The sequence below is a fragment of the Thermobia domestica genome, chromosome 5 (assembly GCF_964235325.1).
Source record: "Thermobia domestica chromosome 5, izTheDome1.hap1.1, whole genome shotgun sequence".
In the NCBI taxonomy this organism is placed as follows: Eukaryota; Metazoa; Arthropoda; class Insecta; order Zygentoma; family Lepismatidae; genus Thermobia; species Thermobia domestica.
In genome coordinates, this window is record NC_137458.1 from 149,585,442 (window position 1) to 149,605,965 (window position 20,524).

The 20,524-nt window shown below is 36.8% G+C and overlaps 1 protein-coding gene across 1 annotated transcript in view; it reads right to left on the minus strand.

Annotated features, from left to right (window-relative positions):
* The window catches only part of LOC145686175 (uncharacterized), a 158,301-nt gene that overhangs the window by 110,762 nt on the left and 27,015 nt on the right, over positions 1 to 20,524 (minus strand). Inside the window, exons 2-3 of the mRNA XM_081759195.1 lie at positions 8,160 to 8,281; positions 6,118 to 6,213 (exon numbers count right to left, since the gene is read on the minus strand). Coding sequence (XP_081615321.1) covers positions 6,118 to 6,213; positions 8,160 to 8,281 — 218 coding nt within the window. The remainder of the gene's footprint in view (positions 1 to 6,117; positions 6,214 to 8,159; positions 8,282 to 20,524) is intronic.

A 20,524-nucleotide genomic window follows, 5' to 3' on the forward strand; every position in this document is an offset into this window, starting at 1 on the left:
CAAAAGAAAACATTGTTCATTTTAGTAATAGACATCCTGCTGTTACTTAAATAGTTTAATTTGTGTGTTCGTCGATGATTTGAAAAAAAAAAAACTGGAGAAGGTATTGATAGATATAAGATGCGCCAGATCGAGAAAAATGGTGAAAGCAGTTACATCACACGCGAACCTAAGGAGTAACTTAAATTCTCTGTCATTAATAGCAGGAGCTCCTAGCAGGCAGAATACTTAATAATAGTGTATGATTGGTTTGCTGACAATTGACTTTACTTTCTATAGTCATCGTTATATTCTGTCATAAATTGTATATTTTCCTGTTGGTTTGGTCCACTATCGAATTCTATGTGTAGCTGATTGGACGCCTCAGGGGCACACTAAGGTAAGGATTCACGGGGTAGAATGGACAATAATTTTCCGCCAAGGATAATAGAAGGAAATTTAGTGTAAGTAGAAAGAAAAATAATGGTTAGTAGGTTAGCTAGGAAATCTATACTGTGTTACTTAATAAATATCAAACTCATTCTTTAATTACGAGAAAATAATATTAATTAAGTGTTTATTTAGTGCTCCTGTTGCAGGTGATACACATAACCGTTATATATTTTTTATTGACAACGATAAAGTCCATTTATTGGCAATTGAAACATTAAATACCTGCTAAAATACCCATTTTGGGTAAATACCTGGGTATTTACCCGCTGAAATAAATACCTTGGTATTTTACATCCCTACTTGTGACGGACTGGGATAGAACCAGGAACCTTACGCACGACAGACGAATGCTCTACTACTGAGCCACCGCGGTCCCTTCAAAAATATTGGCAATAAAACTTTCCTTAGTTCGACCATGTTCGACCTCTAGATTTAACCTGTGAGTTTCTTGTTAAATTTCCTCCAACACAGTGAATAAACACATTGGTGTACGGTCACCTTCTCGTCTTGCACTCTCGAAGTTCAAAGTTTAATCATATGTAGATCCAAGATTCAAGAGGAGGTGCTATTGTGGTTCAGACTAGGGATGGCCGGATCCGAAGATCCAGATCTGATTGGGTCCGGATCCTTTGGATCCGGATCTCGGATCTGGATCCGGATCTCGGATTTCGGATCTGGATCCGGATCTCGGATTTCGGATCTGGATCCGGATTTCGGATCTGGATCCGGATCTCGAATCTCGGATCTGGATTCGGATCTCGGATCTGGGTTCGAAATTCGGATCTGGATCCGAAATCCGGATCTCGGATCTTGATTCTTATCCAAACCCACATCCCATCCAAATTATGATAAACTTGAATATCTAAAATTCGCCGAAAGTAATTTCACGAAGTTCTGACAGTGAAGAAGAGAACAGAAAATTAAGACGAATATTGACAAGTCTATTTGTTTCCTTCATTCTACTCTAAAGATCAAATGTTTGGCTTACTTAAGAAAAAAAATGATCCGGATGAGAGTTCGAATGTCGAATCTAGTTCTACTCGGTTGCAGGACCGAGATGAATATTTAAAATTCCTCAATGCACCTATCTCATTGACAGTTAAGAAAACATAAACAGTTAAGACAAGTATTGACTACTTTTTACGTATATTTATCTTGCTCAGTCTGCTCAAAATATCAAATGTATATCCTACAATTAGATTTAATAATTATTTAGTAAATCACAATATGAGCACCGAGAATAAACTATGAATTTTGGTGCCTGTTATCTAGATTTGAAATTTCGGATTCATACATAGAATCAGGCTGAAATATAAATATTTGAGATCTGGAAACCGAAACATGTGCTAGTACCAAGATCGTAGCCGTTTGTACAGTGGCGTATTTACGATTTTGTTTCGGGGGGAAGCTTTGCTAACTTTCGGGGGGAGGCTTTGCCTGAAAATGTGAAAATTCTGCAAGATATTTCATATAGTTTACTATAGTAAGTAAGATTTCGGGGGGGGGCGGGCTTAAGCCCGGAAGCCTCTCCCCTAAATACGCCATTGCGTTTGTACCTAGGTGATGAGAGCGGAAGGCAGTTGCACTAATTCCGCATGTAGTTTGAGGAACACGAGAAATTAAAAACAGATAAATATTCTTTTTCAGGAGTAAGTCGCGCTTTAACATGACTTTTCATGAGTGTTGTGTTCAAATATGAAAACTGTAATGACAACTTGTTTGAAATAAAAACCTTTTCATTTTTAACAATAAAGTTAGGTACTTTCACATTGGAGAAAAATTAGCAAGGCACATACCACTGATTAGGGTGCTGATTCTTATGGAAGCTTTCACTTGAACCTGAAGATTTCCTCATGTGAGTATCGGATTGCCACAATTCACCTTGCTGAAAGACGTGGTTTATCAGGAGGTCGGACAAGATTCTTTTGAACGTAGCCTGTAGACTGCTTCTAGTCTCAATTATTCCCATATAACAAGACTAGCCATATACATAGTTGGTTCGAAATAAGTTAAAATATCACTAATTGACCTTAAGGGGATAATCGTGATTTAAATATTCGTAAATCAGAAGAGATGTGAAAGTAAAGCGGTAAAATAGATCCGATAATTCCGGAATAAAGAGATTTATATGCAACCTAATGATAGCAATAAAACTCTTTATGTAACATTTTCAAAGCTAAAATTAACAGTTATCTTCTTGAAGAGGGTTTACGGCAACATAGAATATTACAAATCCAATTATTATAAGTAGTACCTCTGACAGCCCTGCATTTCACATCACCATCGCCCTTCATCCTGACAAGTGGGCAATTCACTTACCCACAATGACTTTTCAGGCGTTCCAGTGACATCAATATCTCAGTTTGGATTTGGGATCATGCTTCGGTGAACCTTGACTATCACCATCAGCAGCTATTAGAGAATCAGAACTTATTTCTGTATTAGATAATGTGGGTAACTATAGCTTTTCGTCTATAGAAGTCGGAGAGTGTATGGTATTATCGCAGGAAATATTTGATACATAAAACTTAGATTGTCAGTATTTAGGAGCAACTTTTAAAATAATCAGTTACTGTTAATGTGCTACAGATTAGCCGAGAAAACCCGACAGCCATAGTCGAGTGGTCTGCGGCATTAGGCTGTGGATCCTTTTACTGTAAATGTCTTGGATGCAAATCCCGCTTCAAATGAACGTAAGCCCGATGGTAGGAACCAAAGGACTGTCGTGCCAAGAATTTAATTTGTTTTAATTATCATAAATGCCTTCTTTATTATTAAATTTTATCCAATATTTTCTTTTCAACCAGTTTGCGAAACTCAGAGCTAGCTACTTGTTTTCTTTTTAATTCATGTTCATAGTTAGCACAACTAATCACTAAGGAAAAACAATCATTTCAATAAAATTCGCCTCGCGTCTTTCGTAGCTCTAAGTTATTTTCAGCTTTTTTTAAAAAAGCTGAATAGCGTTTTATCACTTTCCCCTCGCTTTCCCTATTTTTTTCTAGTTTTACCTATGTTTCTTTGCACGGATATTGCGCCTATATGCACGTGCTTAATGTGTTCGTTTACAAAAGCGGGCCATTTTCCTGCCACTATAGAAAGTAGAGTGCCCTGTATCAGAGAAATATTAATTGACGTATGTAAGTGAATATATCTGTGATGAAGTCATAATTTCTCAGTTTTTGCATCGCACATAGTTTCCTCATCCTCATTAATCTCTTCACCCCCACTTCCTGAATTCCAGTTCTGGTATTCTTTCTTGAGCAAGGCCTATTTAATGGGAGACTGATGTCTCATGTAGGCTTATTAACTATATCATCAGCAATAAAGAAAGTAGGGTTTAATTTGCACTAATTTTAGAACATTACGTTAATTAAATAATAATAATAATACGGAGTAAGCTCAGGCTACTTGTTAGGATTCTTGCTTCGCAATTGGATTATACCGGGTTCGAATTCGGAGACCAGCTATCCTGACTGAGGATTTTCCAGGGTTGTTCCTCAGTTATACTGGGCAAATGCTAGGTTAGTACCTTGATCTAAGGCTCTGGACACCTTCCTTCCATTCCTTTCCCAATGTTTTCATCTGTTGATTATTACAGTGTAAAGTGGCCTCTGAGGATGTATCTGGTAGCTTATAGTAAATAAACAATAACGACTTAATATATCTTCACGAAACGTGTGGGTTAATTTAACTATAGCCTTACAGTCCCAATAGATAGCTAAAGTTTTAATATTAATTGCCTGACTTTTAAATACTATTTTCATATTGTTTCAGCTTTCAATTTTCTCATGTATGTTCCACTGAGAATTGAACCTGAGATCACATGAACAAATGCGAATATGTTAAATATTTTTGAACACTTTAATATACAAAACACAAAACGCTTCAATGATACGATGCATGGATATGTTTTGGTTACGTCCTGCACTGTATGATTAAAGAAACCTGGAGGGTGAAGAAGAAATAACAGAAATCTCTTTTATATTTACTCCTTCAACAAACTCCTGACCTCAGAAGGGCAAGCCATAAGTTATGTAATAAAGTCGTACATCGAACACTTTTATTAATACTAATAATACTACACAACCATATCGCTCTCCTGAAATTCTCGTGTGTATGTTTAAAGATCTACTGTTGTTCCACGCCAATCAGTCTTATATTTTTTGTTGTACCTTCGAAGTGAAAGATTTGTTGATGGTTGGACTCTAGTGAGTCAGAAACTACTATTAATAAAGAGTTTGTTTTGTCCAGTATTCCTGCGATTAGAAGGGTCTTATCTAAAAGATATTTCATTTGTATATGAGAAAATAAGAAAGTTTATATAAGAAAGTAAATATTGCAAGGTTAAAATAACATAAAGAACAAAGGTAGCACAAACGTGTTATGGAAACATTTAAAAGCACAGCTTCCTACTATATTAGTGAATCAGAAAAAAGTTTTGACGAATTTTAGATATTCAATTTTATCATCACAATTTCAGATGTAGGTTTGGATACGAATCAATATCTGAGATTCGGATCCAGATCCGAGATCCAGACCCAGATCCGAGATCCGAATTTCGGATCCAGATCCGAGATCCGAGTTTCGGATCCAGATCCGAGATCCGAGTTTCGGATCCAGATCCGAGATCCGGACCCAGATCCGAGATCCGAGTTTCGGATCCAGATCCGAGATCCGGACCAGGTCCGAGATCCGAATTTCGGATCCAGATCCGAGATCTGGACCCAGATCCGAGATCCGAATTTTGGATCCGGATCCGAGATCCGGATCTGAGGTTCGGATCCGAGATCCGGATCCGGCAAGATCCGGATCCGGATCTCACTGGATCCGGGATATCCGGATCCGAAAATTTTTGGCCATCCCTAGTTCAGACCTCATATTAAAGCTAGTGGTCTAATGAACTTTACTTGTTGAAAAATTTCAAACAAACGAAAGAGTAAGGAACAAGGAACGCTATTTTAATTGTCTTCTCTCGCTTCAATTCTAAGCTTAAGTATCGCCTAACCGAACGACTATTACTGTACTAGGCAGGGGTAAAAGTGAGGGGAACTCCTAGGTACGCCGTACCCCCACCTCCAAAAATATGTATGGCGTCCTCCCAGTTCCTAACAAATTACAATGGGCAAAGATAGGCAGGGGACGGAGTGACGTCATGCCACTACCTACCATCTCCCCATTCTTTCAGGTCCACCTTTACACCTGCTACTAGGTATTGATAAACTGGAGACCCTAAGACGACCAGGAACACTATTGGGACTAACAATTCATAGGGCTTTGATTCAACAGGTTATCTTCTACAGACAAACTGAATATATTTGCATTGAGCTACCATTCCAAAATTGAAAATAACATTTTGATTCCCTGTGCATTTGGTAATGTAGAATCACGTTTCTTGAAAACTAGACCAACGAACAGGGCAGGCGAGGGAAATTTCCTATTTACAGGAAATGAGTCATGCTTTAATGGCTGTAATAAGTGAATATATATTATATTATTCCTGGTTGAATACAAAATGAGCGGTCAGATTAAAACCCTCTTTCGGTTTATTTGAGTATATATATATATATATATATATATATATATATATATATATATATATATATATATATATATATATATATATATATATATATATATATATATATATATATATATATATATATATATTACACCAATATTTACCTGCCATGGAAATTCTCCGAAACCTGCTGTTCCAGGGGGAAGATTATTTAAGTTACTGTTCGGGATAGAGCCACAGTATTTCCATGAAGATGGGTCCTGGAATAAAAACATTTCTTAGAAATTTTAGTTCTTAATTTATTTAAAAACACTTAGAGAAAAGTAATTAATGAGATTTAAATCTAGAGTCAAATGTGCGTTGTACATTAGTCATAATACTGAAGACAAAACTTTAATCATTACTTCTGAAAATGTCAAAGATGATCATGTGAAGGGGAATTGGAAAAGTTGAAATAGGGTTTTCAATCGAACTAGAGGAAGTTCTAGTTATTATTATTATTATTATTATTATTATTATTATTATTATTATTATTATTATTATTATTATTATTATTATTATTATTATTATTATTATTAACATATTCATCGCATATGTATCACGGCGCTGATACACATCGAAGGTTTTATTATCGGCATAACTGTTGACGAACCTTGTTCGGAAACCGAATTTTTTACAAAACCAGGAGTTCGTAACTGTACTTAGAAATGACAAGAGACCCGAGGCATATGTCAAGAGTTTCAATCAGAAGCACAGGTATTCAAATTCGAGAAGCCCGGGTCTCGGGCTCGAGCTTAATACTTAAAGATGAAAAAGTATGAGCACAACCATCTAAGTTTATATCAAGTAGGGAGTCCAAGTGACTGAGCCACAAGATTATTAATGAGAGCAAATATGAACGAGTCCAAACTCCATTGAGAAGAGCAAGCTTGAGCACTTCAGTGATCGTGATATTAACGAGATCTAGCTAGTGCCAGACTTATTGTGGATAGCCATCGTAAGCTTAACTGAAATTAGTGAGCACAAGTTTAATTTAGGATAGAGAGCTTGACTTAGAAAATTGGTATCTCTGGTCAGGAGTGGAGAAAATATATTCTAAACATATCACTCATGTGTAGAGCTCCCAGACGCCCTGGTTTAGCCAGGACAGTCCCACAGTTACAACATCTGTTCCCAGGGAATTTTCGGTACTCCATTCGTCTCGAAGTCCTTGAATTCAAGAAAAACATTTTCAACAGTCATCGATACTGAACTGTTACCAATAAGTATTTCTAGTGTTTATCTATTATTTAACTAACGCTGGTATTTTAGCAAAGGGCAAGCATGTAGCTATGAATGTACTGTAAATTCTTATAGGATGAACCGGTTTGGTAGTCTAGAAATAAGGAAGGCTCATTTCTGCATCGAATGCTGATGGAAATTCCAAAACCTAACAGAGTTTTCATTTCACGAGAACTCTTCATACCAGGCTTTCCTCCAAAACAATTTTGTCCTATAAGAAATAGTGCATCGTAAAGTTGCTGGAAAACGTATCTTTTCACTTGTTCTTTTGCTAATAGCTTAGAAACAAGCCGACAAAGTCGAATTCAGTTTCTTAGATATGACGAGACCGTAATTCTCTGCCACTGTCCCGAAACCTGTAATTAAATTTGTGAGTTTGTTCCAAAGTTACTGAAAATAAAATTGTTTGCTTCTGTACACTCATGTCCAAAATTATTGTCGCATGTCTATAAATATGTTGTTGTAGGAATATAATTTGATAACAAGTTCGCCCGGTATTTCTTATAATGTTAGTATGTGTATAATAGGCAAATATATGTATGTGGTAAATTTCATGTCAGAAGAGCAGTAAATAAGAACAATAAAACTTTCTTGGCCATTTCGTTTTACTCTAATTTTCGTATTCATAATTCTTTTCCTATGAAATTTACCACAAATCCGATTATACACATAGTATCAGTATTTAAAGTACCCTGCAAAATCATTATCAAGTCATATTCTTACAAGAAGACAGTTATAGATATGCGACAATCATTTTGGAGACGAGTGTACATACGACCACACTTTCCAAAATGATACCTATGTATTGTGCAATTTTAAGATTTTACACAATAAAACTTGAAAGAAAAAAATACTTAGCTAAATGACGTACCCTATTAGTGATGCTTTCTGCACATTTTTGAAACTTTTTGTAAAAGTTACTTACCATTTGCTTGCAGCAGCATTGCTCGTTGGGACATTTTAATTTTAGTTTCGATTCTGTTTCCTTACACGCTGAGAGGCTAAACGGAATAAGGCTGAGGAATAACAGAGTTATCATCGTAGAACCTGAAATAAATCTAGGTGTTAATATTGTACAAACATTAATACTGTATTTTTATATAAGATAAGATAGATTATTTAACTTTTAAACGGTCTTGAAACTTTTAAACTAACTGATAAAAATATTTCTGTATAATGCAAATATAGACAGGGGGATAGTTTGACTATTTTGCAGTACCATAAAATCAACAATGATGCCAACCCAACACAACTGTATTTTTTCATACGATGCGACGTCAGATTACTTCACTCTTCAAATTTAAGTTACATGAAAATTTACAATACCAAATTTATTATCCAGTTTTACAGTGTCATAAACATACAAATTTTGGAGGCCACTGTAATAGCACTCTGGAGGGAGTTTTCGCATAGTTTTGCTCCAAAATACCAGAGGCTGGTGCTTCGTATTTAGTAAAATGCCTATATATCAGTGATGCCAACCTGAAAATAATATAAAATTTCATCTCGAGAGGCAGGAATTCCCATTTTTTGCTCTTGAATTTCTCATGCTATACCAATATTTTTTCTAAAGTTAGAAAACATGAATAGTGAAATTAGTCTTTTCGTATATCAGCCATTTTCTTCAATATATGAGTGAATTATTCAAAAATTTTGATCGTTTACGTTTATCAAGCAGCTTATGAACAAGTATTTCCTTAATTGAAAGAGACAATTGAAAATGCTTATAAAAATAAGTTCATTTTGTTGCGAGTTTAGTATGTCCATCATGATTTTGTCATATTCTTCTACTGTACATAATGAAACTAATAAACTTCATTGTTCAGTCATTTCGCATAGAACAATTTGGAACGTATGGCAAGATATCCCTCCCCCCACCACCACCACCACTTTAGAAAATTGAAACAATGACTAGGTCATTCATTTGTACTACGTTTATACCGAAAATATTTTCGTTTGTACCATTTTCCTTATAGGGTTACTTGAGAGGTCAACTGGGGGGGCTATCTTGGCGCAAAGATAGCCCTCCGTATCACAGCACAAAAAATTGAAATACACCATTCCAAAGCAAATAGTTTGTACCGAAAAAACTCTGTACTCTGATAGTTTGTACTCTGGCGCCAAGATAGCCCCCAGTTGACCTTTCAAGTAACCCTATAAGGAAAATGGTACAAACGAAAATATTTTCGGTACAAACGTAGTACAAACGAATGACCTAGTCATTGTTTAATTTTTTTAAAGTGTGTGTGTGTGGGGGGGGGGGCTATCTTGCTATACGTCGATTTGGAAGTTGGACGTTTCTTTTTTATTTTCTGCTGTTAATGTTCTTTCCTTCATTTTTTTAAATGCAAAAGTACAGTTAACGTTCCATGGCACTTGGTTTTTGAGATTCAGAAATAACTGTATAAATCACTTTAACACTAACAGGCATTTTATAGTGACAAAATTTCACAATTAGCATCAATTTCAAGTTTATGTAAGTCTCACTTGTTTACTCTTTGCAAATAATTGTCTGGCGTCAATGGAACAAATATATGAAACATCCCATAAATCCTGCCAATTTTAAGGAAAATTGCCTTTGTCCCATTTCGAGAAATCATTGTCAAAAAAAATCCCACAATAACTTATGGAATTTTTTTCACGGGTTGGCATCACTGCTGTATATTCCTTTAACCCTACAATATAGCATGGCAAAAGACAAAATAAGTAGTTTACAAGTTGTAAGAGTTTTTTATTTTTTTTTTTACTTCCAAGGCCAATAGAAATGAAGTGTGATCGTTAAATTAAATAGGGGGGAATTTAAGGTGATACACAAGTTTCATGACCTGTGCATGCCTTTAAAAAAATCAACGCCCTAGCCGCACTGGAATATCGCTTCTCGTGGTATTAGCGAAGTCGAGCTGTGCTGAGTGAACAGAAGAAAGTGCAACGTTCTCCTAACGTCGTGAGTAGGATTGGGGAGCTACTTGAAGTAGCTATCTAGAAAACCAGTATTAACGGCGAAGGGAGCCGATGTGGTGACCACACCATCTTAACGGCATGAATGCCACAAGCCGGCTTGCAGGTCATGGTCTCCAAACGCTGTTGAACCAGGAGTGATGATACATGCGTAAGAAATTGCTCCTGTGCTGTCATGTTCGATGTTCTTGTCTATTCAGTTTTGGTGTACAAGTCATGTGGAAACTTGTTTTGCGTGTAGTGGCGAATTGTGGGTGAAAACTATGTGTGGATTGGGTCAATTAAGAATCTCAGAATCCTTCAACTGCTAGAACTCAGGAAAACTATCTGCGAAACGCTGTATTCAAAAATTTAAGCAAAAATTGCCTCAAACCGGGTCTGTGGCGAATGTGAGTAGGTGGAAACCAAGTGTTCGAGCACTAGAAGTCGCCCGTGATACTCAGTAATCGCACAAAGCTCAAATATTTACTCGGAGCTATAGGTCGATGTATCAGAACCAACGAATCAGCGTATGACAAAGTCTCAAGCTAAAACAAGCGGCTTAGGGTAACTTAATATGTCACTTCGAGTAAACTGGGAAAGAAGGTTCAACATTCCCATGCAATTCAATGGAATGACAGCACACAAGCTTCTGCCATCTGCAGGCACATTTCCGATATTCAATTACCTACATACTGTTCTGTGGTTCATCTCAACCCATTCCACGTAATAACTCAATAAAGTGTGCTTACCATTTTGTTCGCCCGAACTGCTTAACTATATCGAGTACCATGCAGGGGTAAAAGTGCGGGGGAACGCGGGGGACGCCGTCCGTCAACTCCAAAAAATATGTACGTCGTCTCCCCAGTATTTGAAAAATTACAATGGGCAAAGATAGGCAGAGGGACGACGTCACGTCATGAAGCTACCTGCCATCCCCCTACCTTTTCAGATCCGCTTTTAACCTTGGTACCATGTATCCAGGAACTGGAGTCGGACACAGGTAAGTGGGTTGTGTATACTAATTTGTCACCGACAATTATTGTGGACGAAAGTTTGGACTCTACTGTACTTGACATTACTACGAAGCATGGCTCCATTTTTCTGTTTAGTGAATGCACATAATATGTGGCATTGATCTGCTGCGAATCTACATATCCTGTACGAAACAACCTTCCATTACCAAAAAATTTGTTTGATGCAGTTTTAGGCAGGGATGTAATGGTGGGTATACGCGGGTATACGGCGTATACCCACCTCTAATTTTTGGAAGCTATCGTATAGCCACCTAAAATTTAGGAAGTACGCGGGTATACGCTACATTCGATCCATTGTATATTCTTTTCATTGGAACAAACAAAAACTGCTTCTCATGTACTACATTTCAAAATTTAAACAATCCCACTAAACATCTGGTCTTCAGGCTGTTGCCGCGAACGATGTCTAAATTCTTTTACCTAGGTAAAATATTTGCGCTTCGGGGAGAGAATCGACCTAGAATTCGTGCCTAAATGGAAAACAGTACTCAACCTGTAGTGGTTTTTCCCTCAAGATGTCACATGCGCTGTTCCTACATTCTGAAAGTTGACCTATGCTATTATAATAAAACAAAGCCAAGCTGTTTCCAAATGCTTTTCTTGGGAACTTTTGTTTCTAAAGATTAGTGAGAGATAGGATTGAGTGATAAGGAGTAGGCCCTACATTCATGTGGTGACATTGAACTTGTTCTGTTTTGACACAGCAATGACCACAGTTTCTACACTATCTTTAGTCCAAATTCAAAGTCTGCTGATTAGATACAATTTGAGCGAGACAATATGGGATCGTATTAGTTCCTTTCTAATCACGGAATGAGATTCCGAAAAAATGTGGTCTTTATTTTAGTTCAAGGGTTAAGAGGAAATTAATGAATGTATTTGCACCAAGGAATCGTTGACCTCCACAAAAGTAACAAAACACGTAACCTATCATTGTTTCGTTTTCGTTCATATAAAGAATATTTGAAGAAAATTTCTTAACAGGAGGGGGTAGAAAACAAAAGTGAGGAAAGACTTGTAGTGCATGAGCAATTTAGTGATGAGCGCAAGAGTCTTGGTCTTGCAGTTTTGGCAAGAGTATTACATGCAAGACCAAGATCAAGACCAGGTATCCTGATGCAAGACCAAGACCAAGACCAAGGGGTGCAAGACCAAGACCAAGACCAAGACCATACCTGCAAGACCAAGACCAAGACCAAGAATCTTGCGCAAGAGTCTTGCACAAATACCTGTACTACTTGAATTTTCTTTATAGAATGTAAAAAGGGAAAAAATCATTACGTCTTTCACTTGAATTGCTTGGCTTTAGTGAAAATATAGCTGGAGTGAATGTGTTCCCAGTAGTTTATGCAATCCGTGTGAGTCGATCTGTCCCTATAGCATATAGCTACAATATGTCGTTTTCTGAATCGGTTGTTCGCGTTTTCTGTAGTTATTAATCGTTTTCAAGCCACACAGGTGTCATTCTAATCAAAGCATGTTGCACACAAAGAAATGTGTCATTGGCAGGCCCGCAACTAGGGTTTCTGTCACCCGGGGCAAACACACAATTCGCCCCCCCCCCCCAGGTTTAGTCGAAAAGTATCACTTACTTATGGATTGCAACTGTAAATAACATTCTTAATGAAACCAGTTATATCGATTTTTAAGTACTTTAATCAAACTTACTTTAACCACAAGAATATATTACATTCGTTATGTGCTCACAAGTTTTAAGAATAATTTTGTACATACATTTTGTTTTAATGTTGTATGAAGAAATCAAAACAAAATGAACTAGAATATATCTGCCACATTATACAGTTATTAATTGAAATAACACATTTAGTTTTAATAACCCGAAGAATAATTATGAACATACGCTTTCATATTAAAATAAGAAACTAATACAAAATAAACTAGAAAATTTCTAGTACATCATAAAGTTATAATTGAAATAACATTTAGTTCTAATAAACCCAAAAATAATTTTGTACATAAGCTTTCATTTAAAAATATAAAAACAATACAAAATAAACTTGAAAATATCTGGTATATTATAAATAGAGCAACCCAAAAGCATAAAAAGCATAATAGCAATTTAGACATATGGTTGGTACCTTGAACATGGGTGTGGTTGTCTAAGGGTCCAGAAGAAACTAATTTTAAAGAATAACAAAGCATAATTTTAGAAAATAAAGCATAATTTAAAGTATATAGCATAATTCTTGGAAATTCTATTTAACTGCAAGTTTAACATATACTATATTAATATTTTTAAAAAAAATATTTATAATGCAAAATCATTGAGAACATAACAATGCAACAATGAAAAGCTTATTTTTATTTCTGTAAATTTTTCGGTGTAATCCTTTGATGTGGAGAAAAGAAGAAAACTTTCCATCAACAATGAAGCACAAAAGAACTCCACACTATATTGTTATGTGTACCTCTCGAACTTGAGCACTTTCTGTACTTTTTGTGCACCTTTCTGTATACTTTCTCTTTCTGTATATATGCACCTCTAAGGTGCACACAAGTGATAGAAAAAACTGATTCGAGCAAAGCATATCTCTTTACAGTGCATTAACTAGAAAGTTCATTAAATATGAAAGAAATTGCTTCATAAAATATTAATAAATAGATCAAGATATTTAGATTATTTAATGTATAGTAAATATTATACATTATACACGATTAATGTAAAACAATGATTGAAATTAACAATAAAGCATAAGTTGGACTGATAGATAACAATTCAAAATGCCTCGAAAAGCTCTCAAGCAAAACTAATAGATAAAACTTCATACAGCCTTCACTCGCAAAATCCCTTGGTAGGCGTACAAGAAATAATTAAATACACCGAGGCGTGTAACTTATCTTTTCCGCCACAAAACTGCCCTCTAACTTAAAAACATTACAGCAATTGCGTAACATTACAGGGGCGCGTCTGAGCTAAACTCTTCAACCACCAGCAAGCAACAAAAATGAGTAACTTTTCGCCCCCGCCCCTATTGATAACAGCGTTTTAAACTTAGAGCTTCTTCGTGGCTAAGCGGTTAGCGTATGCGCCTTTGGCGTGGGAGACCCGGGTTCGATTCCTGGCGGGAGCTCATGTGGTTCGGATTCCACGTTAATCAGTAGGTCTCATATAGCCTTGCTGCTGAAAGGGACGTTAAACTTAAAATCAACTCAACTCAATGGAATTATACAGACAAACAGCTCCTTGTGGTAGGAAAAGGAAAGGGGGGCGGATTCTCTGTGGTCGCCCAAGGGAACAAATGCATGCAATATTAGGTTTTTAATGTATGACATTACACCTATTTAGATGAGACTCTCTCTCTCTCTAAAAGAGGTCCCATGGAAAAGGCCAAGTAAACTTTTGATTTCTTTTAACCTCTAGAATAAGTTTCTCAAGGGAAAGGGTGCGATTTTTAAAACAATTGATATACTATCTTCTTTCTGGCGCCCCCTCCAACCACGCGCCCGGGGCACGTGCCCCCTCTGCCCCCCCTTAGTTGCGGCCCTGGTCATTGGTGCTTGATTACGATGCATTCCTGCATTTTTAAACAATGAGGATTACTTATCGGGAAATCGGACACTATTCTACGTGTGTGTTACCTGGAATACATTTAAACCTTTGACCTTCGAGCTGGCAAAGTTTGTCGGCTCGTCCTGGGATAAATATAGCTAAAGGGATTTGCACTGCTTTGCCTCAGGCAGTCTGCTGACGAAACTCCACAAACGTCTAGTAAGAAGGAATTTGCGAAATAAAAATCGCAAGTGGCGAGCGCAAAAAGTAAATTTCATGTGTACTTCGAAGTTGTTGCGGGAAGTGGAGAGTATCCATAGGGGCAGGGCCGGATTAACGGGGGTCTTTGGGGGGCTATAATTCCGGGTCTCCAGATGGACAGGGGCCTCGACTCTGATCAAAATATCAACTGGCTACCTAAAAAGAAGCATGAAGATTCAATCATCATAAAATAAAATATGACCAAAAGTATGAAATATACTCTCTTAACTTTCTTACTGTATTTTCACAGAAATATATTAGGCGAAATCACTAGGGGCCACATATTTTTTCTAGCCCCGGGCCTCCAAATGGGTTAATCCAGCCCTGCCTATGGGTTATTCAATTTATGCGAAAAAAAATCGAAGAATAAAGTGGCAATAAAAATAAAAAAAACAGAAACACTTCAAAACAAAACAAAAAATCTTTTATTAGTGCATGGGGACGAAGCGCAGGAACTTCTGTATTTCCGTTAAAGCAGCAGTAAACTCAAACTATTGAAGATTTCTTTAAACCTGGTTTGATTATAATCAATCATTGTTTTTTTAAAAAAATTTTCTCTATTTTGACGTATATTGCTAACCATATCATCATCATCATCACCACCATCATCATCATCATTATAGCTATATTGTCATTATTGGCAGGTCACTTACTCCTACTGAGAAACTTCGATGTACTGTGGTCCTCAGCTAGTCTCTTCATCTTGACGTAGCAATTTTCTGTTTTATTACCTTCCTTTTACTATAGTCTCTTTTACCTCTCTCTCTCTTTCCTTTCACCATACCCTCTAACACGTCCCTCATAATACAGTTCCTCCTCAGCCAATGTCCAAACTAGTTCCTCTTCCTCCTGTTCATTATATTTAAAACTATTTTTTCTCATTCGTTTTCCGTTCAACCAAACTAATTCTCTCCTTTTTTCTCCATGCCTACGTTTCGAAAGCTTCCAATTTTTTCATCGCTTTTGCGTAATGTCCATGTTTCTGCCCCATAGATTACATAGAATCAGTAAAACAAAATCTCAATATTTAATTGGAAGTTTGTTCAGTACAAAGATTAGCTAATCGAATTTGAAAAAAAAAAAAAAAACTAGTAGTTCAATAATCTGTGCCGTCTTGATTTTCTCTCATGCGTTTCAGGAGTAGTCTCTCCAATTTGAGAACCAGTCGAGTACTAGATCTGTTAAAAAATATATAAAGATTACGAAACGTTGTGATTTATCTTATAAGTGGCGAAGCGTGGGCACCAATTGAAAAAAAAAAAGGTCATCGCCTATGTTGTGCACTATCATCATACTTACGCGAAGGTAAACTATATTGTATTTAGAAACATACCTTGTATTTCCGTTACTATTGGCGCATTGTGGAATTTATTATCCCTTATAGTCTATTAAAATTTACCTATGAAAAGCATAAGATTTCTTAATGCAAGACTTGCAAGACTCTTGCAAGCAAGACCAAGACCAAGACCAAGACTGGGTGTGCAAGACCAAGACCAAGACTGGGTGTGCAAGACCAAGACCAAGACAAAGTCTGGGTGTGCAAGACCAAGACCAAGACCAAGGGTTGCAGTGCAAGACCAAGACCAAGACTGGATGTGCAAGACCAAGACCAAGACCAAAACTAGGTGTGCAACACCAAGACCAAGACCTAGGGTTGCAGTGCAAGACCAAGACCAAGACCATCCGGGTCTTGGTCTTGGTCTTACATTTGCTCATCACTAAGAGCATGTCACAGCAATCTTTGATCATTTCAGTACAGCCATCACTTTCAAAACATTTGCTTACTTGTTAATAGTGTTTAAATTTCTTTGTCGGTTGACGAATTAAGAGTTGCTTCGCAATTTGCAAGATGTCCAAGGTGTTAGAAAATTGGTTAAAAAGGAAAGGAGACAACGATTGTGTAGATTCCGTTAACGAAAATGTAGAAGCAAAGCAATCGAGAACTAGCGAAGAAATATTCAAAGATGTTAATTTGCCGGCTAAGGTTCTTATGGCATCTCACGATTGATTACGAAAATGCAGCGATAACAAACATCCTTCGTTAAAAGCATTGGAAAGGAGACTACTTGGGGCCGATAAGTTAGGTACCTTTACGACATTTGCCTGGTGCGAATGAAGAAAACCCTCTCTTAGGATAGCTGATCTGCAAAGGTTTTTTTACACCTTCTTGACCTGTTTATTATTATTATTATTATTATTATTATTATTATTATTATTATTATTATTATTATTGGAATTTATATCTGTGTAAACGACCCCAGGCTTAAATTTCGCTGGAAACAGCTGTTCGAGTAATTGCACTTTAAAAAAATCAAAAACCAATCATCCTCACTAGCCTTTGTAAGCTTTTCTTTGACAGATTAAGCTAATGCCGGAATAGTACACCAGCTTATAAGTCCAGACAGCATCTTTTTCAAATACTTTTGTCTGACAGTGTACTCAGAACTTAATAATGTATTAAGCAGTGATGAAACACCTTTCAATATCTGAGAAAATGTCTGATCACGGAAAGTATAATCTACCTAGAAGAGCTAGATTTGCGGATTTTCTTACTTGCCTCCTCGGTTTTAAAAAAAATTTTAAATGCAAATTTAAATTTAAAATGTGGAAAAGATACCATTTTTCTCTTGTTAGTTTACAACTTTTATTTCTTTTAGAAAAGACTTTAAGGGAGAGAATGTTGTTTTTGTCTTTGTCTTTGTCCTTTTTTAAAATTTTTCCAGGGTGTGTATTTATTTTGTTTTGTTTTATTTATTTAACAATCAGCAGATACAGCTTAGAGGTCATTTTATACTGGATATCTAACAACAGCAATGGAAAGGATTTGGTAAGGTATTAGCCAGGGACTGTCCCGGCATTTGCCTGGTAGGATTGAGGAAAATCCTGGAAGAAACCCAGTCAGGATGGTCGGCAGCGGGAATTGAACCCACGACCTCCCGAATGTGAAGCCGCCGGTCTATCACTTGAGCTACTTCGTTCGGTAAGATTGTCTTTCGAGATTTTTTTACTTTTTGAATCGCTCCTGACGGGAAACATAAATCTCGAAACATCTTGAATGTATCATTTTTCGAAAATACAATTATAGCTTCCTCTGAAATTCACCATACCACTTCTTCTAACGCTATTAATCTTTCGCTATTAATGTCCAAAGTTCAATTTTCTGCAATTTCCCGCTTATAACTTGGAAAGAACACCGCTTTCGATTTAGGTGTTATAAATTATTTTGCTTGTTTTCGTGTCTACTTTCAACCCCCAAGTGCTGATAACGAAGGAAGTTCTGTCGCTTTTTCACCCACACCTTCGAACATCTATATGTCACCTAAGTCGTACCTGAAAGATCAAAAATAGTCTCCATCAGTATCGACGACCTTCTACCAACGTTCTGAAAGCTCATGGATTCCATCGCGTTAGAACCTGCTGGGTAGCGTGAATTGAAAAAGGCATCAAATGCATTTTGTACCTCTACTAGGGATTTGAACTGACGTTCTCTAAGGTGAGTGTTCAAGGAATGAAACAAGTGATAATCGGACAGTTCAATGTCCGAAGAGTACGGTGGATGCAATAGTGTTTCCCATCCGAGGCATAGAATGTTCCGGGTAATCCTAGCCACGTAGGGCTTAGCGTTGTCTTGTAACAAGAGGATCCCTTTGCGATTCAGAAGTACTAGCTCCAGAGTTCAGAATTTTTCTTGAACACGGCTCAACTACTGACAGTACACAGTTGCATTGACGCTCTGACCAGCTGGTAGGAGTTCTAGATGCACGATGCCGCCAGCAGTCCACCAAACACACAGGAGGACCTTCTTCTGGTGCAGTGCTGGTTTAGGTTGTTTTGGAACCAGTTCATGGGATGCTAAAAAATGATGATGGTGCCATCAGGACCCACTTCTCATCACATGTCAACACCCTGTCAAGAAATGGGTCCTTCCTCAGACGAGACAGCAAAGAAACACAGGTGTCTGCTCGCCTTGCCTTCTGTCGCGGAGTCAAATCATGTGGGATCCATCAACCCAACTTCTAGTGCTTCCCAAGTTGATGGAGGTGTTGTCTAATGGTTTCTCCACTTACACTGAATTTTAGTCCCAGTCCTCACATGCCTGGCCACTGTTCGCCTCAATTGGTGCCTGAAGATCTTCATTTTGTGCATGTGTTTGTCTTCCGGCACGTGGTGCGTCTTCGAGTGTTTCGTCACCACCCTTAAACTTGTTAAAGCACCGCTGCTTTGTCCGCGTAGTCACGACACCATCACGAAAGGCCTGGCATATCTTCCGCCCCGTTACAGCGGCGTTTGACCCTAGTTTGAACTCGTACAGCATACACACCTTTATGACGCTCTGTGGAGGTCTCATGTTCACTCTGTCCTTACGCAAGTCCACTGTGTAATCGTACTGCTAGAAATGACCTCCGTCTTATCTCCATTTGCATTCAATTCACGGTGTGAGGGCCTCCACAAAAAGCGACAGAACTTTCTTGATTATATATATATATACGACGTACCGTCACCTTTTTAATAAGTACCTTTTTCTCTTCTATCTTAAGAGAGTTGACGAGGAACTTCCAAAATATCAAATAGTAAGTATACAGTTTTATTGAAAATCAGAGTGTTTATTGTTTTCCTTTTTTTCTTTCTAGAGTAAGAGTTGCGATTTTTGTTCCTTCTTGAAGTCAGTTAATTGTATTGAGGGACGAAATATTTGGGCCCTTCTGTTAGGAATTCTGTTTGTATTTCACCTCTGTACTTTTTTCGCTGCAGAGGAGCCTTTGCTCAGTTCCTATTTTAATGTATCCAATTAATTGTTTTTATTCATTATTAGGAAGAGGATTAAGTGAAAATATCCTTTAGATCTTTTTCGTAAAGTTTATCCATTAGTTTAGTACAGGTTTGTATAACAATTCGGCAGCATGACTAATATTCTGAAGGACATAATGTGAACAATGTATTGTATGTGTGTTGTTAATGAAATTTAGTATTTGTGGAACTCTTTTTGCCTTTTGAAAACAAACAATAGCAGCTTATTTTCAACTTTTTACAAAAAGAAAAAAAAAGCAAGAATCAAATCACTAAGAAATGTTTATTGTATTTCATTACGTTATTGTATTTTAAAATTTAGATGTAAGAGTGACATTTTTAACGCATCTTTATACGATATATGTAAGTAAGAGTTTCAGTTACAAGAATGCAGTGATATGTTACTGGACACTATTCTCATTATTATTATTATTATTATTATTATTATTATTATTATTATTATTATTATTATTATTATTATTATTATTATTATTATTATTATTATTATTAATAATAATAATAATAATAATAATAATAATAATAATAATAATATCCTGACAGGTATGCAGCATTTTAAATATTATGAACCTGAGATTAACTGTACCGCCATCTTTACTTTTAGAAATAAAACGCTGCATATATATACAGGGTGTCCCATAAGTCCGTTTACATAGGCCATCTCGGTAACTATTGAAGATACGAAAAAATGATAAGAGAGCAATGTTGCTGGAAATTACGTGTTTTCTATCTAAAATG